A 4,484-nucleotide genomic window follows, 5' to 3' on the forward strand; every position below is an offset into this window, starting at 1 on the left:
TCAATAATATTGTAATATTATTGTAATGGTGCCAGATGGGTATGACATTTACCAGAGTACATAAATGTCTAATCTTTATGTTGTACACCTGAAACTAATACATTGTATGCCAACTATATTTTAAAATATTTTAAAAATTTAATCATCCGCATTAATATCTTTTCACTGAGCTTGCCCTGAGAGTAGAAAATAGCCCCTTTAATTGCATCTACCACCAGATACTCTCTAGTTCTTCAGTAGTCTGGTAGTTTCTTGAAATGGTTGCAAGAATAGTCTCAATACATGTGAATGTCTGAAGCTACTATAATTCTGTAAGTAAACACAGATCTTTAAAATTACAGAAGCTTCTAGAATGTGCCATGATTAATATTTCAGATGTTTTCAGTATTCAGAACTAATTTTGCCATCAACCAAATTCTGAAAGAGGCAAAGGTAATCTGAATTGCACCATTTATTCCAAGCCCCTATAATCCCCAACCTGGCAGCCATTCCCTAGGCTTTTATCCTATGTTTCATTTCCAAAGTTTCATAAACACACCTCATCAATTACCTAATTCCTAATAAAATTGCAGTTAAAATTGATTAATTTCTCCCAGAGTTGATGATAGGGAAATAAGCTAGATTCCAAATTTAAGTACAAGTGGAGACAGCTGTAAAGCTGAAATGTGGAACCCCATAGACACTTGGAATGCACATTTGGGGGCTATTTCTTGAGGTCTTGTTTATTGGTTATTCCTACAAATTTGGTTAATCCCTCTGATTATAAAGGGGAAAATATGACTGAGCATATTTCCAAAATAGTGATCCTTTTGATTACTGCAAATATCCTCCAAAATACTTATCCATTTATAGAGTGGCATGCTATTTTTAGTTTACATAGAAAAGACCTTCTGAATTTATGAAAGTTCACACTTGAATACTTCTTTAGTATGAAATAAATATATTTGTATACCCAAATATAAACTGACATGCCTTTGATGCTATTTTTACTCCCTTTTGGGCAGAAATCATCTGATGCTGTCCTTAAGGAAGGAACATAAATCCTCAAGATGGGAGGTAACAGCACAAACAGTACAGGAGCAAAGTGCACTGATCTTCAAATGCCATTTCAAGACGCCCTCTATGCAACCACCTACATCCTCATATTCATCCCTGGTCTTCTGGCTAACAGTGCAGCCTTGTGGGTTCTGTGCCGCTTCATCAGCAAGAAAAATAAAGCCATCATTTTCATGATCAACCTCTCTGTGGCTGACCTTGCTCATGTGCTCTCCTTGCCCCTCCGGATTTACTACTACATCAGCCACCACTGGCCTTTCCAGAGGACCCTTTGCCTGCTGTGCTTCTACCTGAAATATCTCAACATGTACGCCAGCATTTGCTTCCTGACCTGCATCAGCCTTCAGAGGTGCTTCTTTCTCCTGAAGCCCTTCAGGGCCAGAGATTGGAAGCGTAGGTATGATGTGGGCATCAGTGCTGCCATCTGGGTCATCGTGGGCACTGCCTGTTTGCCACTTCCAATTCTGAGAGATACTGGCTTAGCCAACAATACTGAATCCTGCTTTGCTGATTTAGGGTTTCAACACATTAGCATGGCTTCTTCCATTGGCATGGTAACTGTAGCTGAACTTGGAGGATTTATATTACCTGCTATGATTATTACTTATTGTACATGGAAAACAAGAAAATCTTTACAGGAATTCCAAGTTCCTCCTCAGAATACCAAAGAGAGAAAAAAAGCTTTGTGGATGGTCCTGATGTGTGCAGTGGTATTCATTGTGTGCTTCGCCCCTTACCACCTCAACTTCCCACTTTTTATGATGATGAAGCAACATATCTTTTCAAACTGCTACTTTATCAAGAGTATTCTATGTTTCCACATAATTTCCTTGTGTCTTGCAAATCTGAATTGCTGTCTTGATCCAGTTGTATATTATTTTATGACCTCAGAATTTCGTGATAGATTTTCAGAACATGGCCTGGTTTTTCAGTCATGTGTGAGATGCAATGACAGTGTTTAGGAGATTCATTACAAGAAGGGAGATCTTCAAATTATCTCCCTTGAATTTTTGGATGATTCCAAGACAACATAATCAAACAATTAGCAAGAATGATCTATATGCTCTGTCAGCTTAGCTATGTCACCTTGAATATTTTTTCTAAAATGATATTGTTGACTGCCTTAACAAAACATGGACCCCTTTCCTTTATTCTCAAAATTACTCTTTCGAAGGAGCTATTCATGCCTATATGTTCTGTCTAAATGGAAACAAATTTTTCTATGGAGCACACGAGAAAACATTTTTCTTTACAGAAAGTAATACGCAACCGAATGAATTGCCCAACTGTTCCTCAGCAATGGGTGTAGTCTTTTCACCTTCTCCTACAAAAAACAAACAAGAAGAAAAACAAAACACACACAACAAAATGTAAATTGAAAATAGGTAGGTATAGGTGAATTTTGAAATGTTTTAAAATGTACATGAAAGCAATATGATCCTAGCTTTTTTTTTTTTAAGGAAAATAACACACTACTTAAGCAATGTAGGCTAAAATGGACAGGTTTATATTAATAGAAGTTATGATAATTGATACTTTTATAATTTAAGATATCTATGAGACTTTTACATTTTCCTCTTGGAGAAAGAAACAATTCAGATACATCCCAAATATCTCAAAAATTTCAAGACTTTCACACAGAGCACATACACCTTAAACACAAAATAAACTTGTGTTCTAACATATTACACAAAGTTCAGAGTTTCAGGGTTTGCAATGAAAGTTCTTTGCTTGAGTATGTGTGATGTGATGCATGCTTTTATATATTGGCACTCATTCAGAAAACATTTTGTTTAATTTGTTCACTAAAATCAATTGTGCCACGGTCTGCCTAGATTAATTCATTTAAGTACCACCTTAGTCAAAATATTGCTTGATAGATTTAGAAATGAAAATACACATGCATATAGTTTTTCAAATGGACCTCTTTCCTTACAGGTAAAGGTATGTGTAAAGAAAACAATGGTGCATCAAATCTTACTGTAAATGGAAAATTGTTTTTTTTTTAATTATTACTGTGGTGAAATTATTTTGTAATACAAATCACTCCCATTGGAAATTTTGAAACTTAAAATTTTATATATCAGTTTTTATTAAAATAGCATTTTAAAAAGCAGTGGTTACTTTTATAAAATTACACTCATGCAACGAATAACAATGTTTCAGTCAATGATGGACCACATATACTAGTATGATGGTGATCCCTAAGATTATAATGAGGTTAAAAAATACTTATTGCCTAGTAATATTGTAGCCATCATAATGTCATAGTGCAATGCACATTAGTCATATGGTTTTTGTAATGCTGTTGTAAACAAACCTATGTGCTACCAGTTACATAAAAGCATGGAACATACAATTCTGTACAGTGCATAATATTTGATAATGATGATAAATGATTATGTTACTAGTTTATATACTCAACATAGTATTTTTTAAATATTAATTTAGAGTGTATCATTTCTATTTATGAAAAAAGTGTTTGCTATAAAACAATATTTTGTGTTATGCAGGCGGCAGGCTTATAAATCTCATGTTTACCATGTCTCTTGATTGCATTATTTTTTCTTATGCTTCATTTAATCATGTGTTTTTCTGTGTTGTTGTTTTTGTTGTGTTGTAACATGCTATGTATGCTTATAGCCTAGGGGCAATAGGCTATACCACATAGCTTAGGTATGTAGTAGGCTCGATCATCTAGGTTTGTGTAAGTGTATTCTATGATGTTCACACAATGACAAAATTGCCTAATGATGCATTTCTCAGCATATTTTCTTATCTTTATATAATTGGAAATTTATAAAATGTTTTATCTGTGTCATTTTTTTTGTAAATAGGGATTGCTTATCTAAACAAAAACAGATAACATTTACCATAGGGGGGTTAAAAAAAAACACAGAGGAAAACTCAAGTTCTATGAAATAATTTAAGGATGTGCATTCTAGACAGTTGTGTCCTATAGCAATGATCGAGATCTCTTTTTTAGTCCCTAAACATTTAAAACCCCATTTTAGGTGGAAATTGTTCTAAATTATATTCTTTCCTACCCACTTAAGCAGTTTGTTTTATATAAAAGGACATGGTGTATGAAATAAGTATTCATCCAGATTCAGAGCACCAGGATCTAGTTTCAGGTCTCCCACTGATGAGCTATATTACTTTGAGCAAGTTACTTATCTTTGGTTTTCTTTTTTTTTTTTAAACCTGTTCATAAGGGAGCTACACTAGATGATCTTAATTTGAGACATACTTTTCAGAATGTGCTTTCTAAACTCCAAAGCACTTTACAAATGATTGTTTTTGCTATTATTAGTATTAACATTGATGCTAACATTTAATGTAAATATAATGTAACATTTAATGTAATATTTTCAGTATGACTGAGGGTCATTATTATAAACATCAGTTGTTGTACTGTACACATTTGG

General features: G+C 33.8%; 1 protein-coding gene across 1 annotated transcript; it reads left to right on the top strand.

The window, feature by feature from the left end:
- The first annotated feature begins 1,010 nt into the window (after positions 1-1,010).
- LOC132224024 (putative P2Y purinoceptor 10) lies at positions 1,011-4,193 on the top strand. Its single transcript, XM_059679094.1, has one exon. It carries the CDS (start codon positions 1,050-1,052, stop codon positions 2,016-2,018), a length of 969 nt encoding a protein of 322 aa, XP_059535077.1. The 5' UTR covers positions 1,011-1,049; the 3' UTR covers positions 2,019-4,193.
- Positions 4,194-4,484: the final 291 nt, after the last annotated feature.

The sequence above is a fragment of the Myotis daubentonii genome, chromosome X (assembly GCF_963259705.1).
Source record: "Myotis daubentonii chromosome X, mMyoDau2.1, whole genome shotgun sequence".
In the NCBI taxonomy this organism is placed as follows: domain Eukaryota; kingdom Metazoa; phylum Chordata; class Mammalia; order Chiroptera; family Vespertilionidae; genus Myotis; species Myotis daubentonii.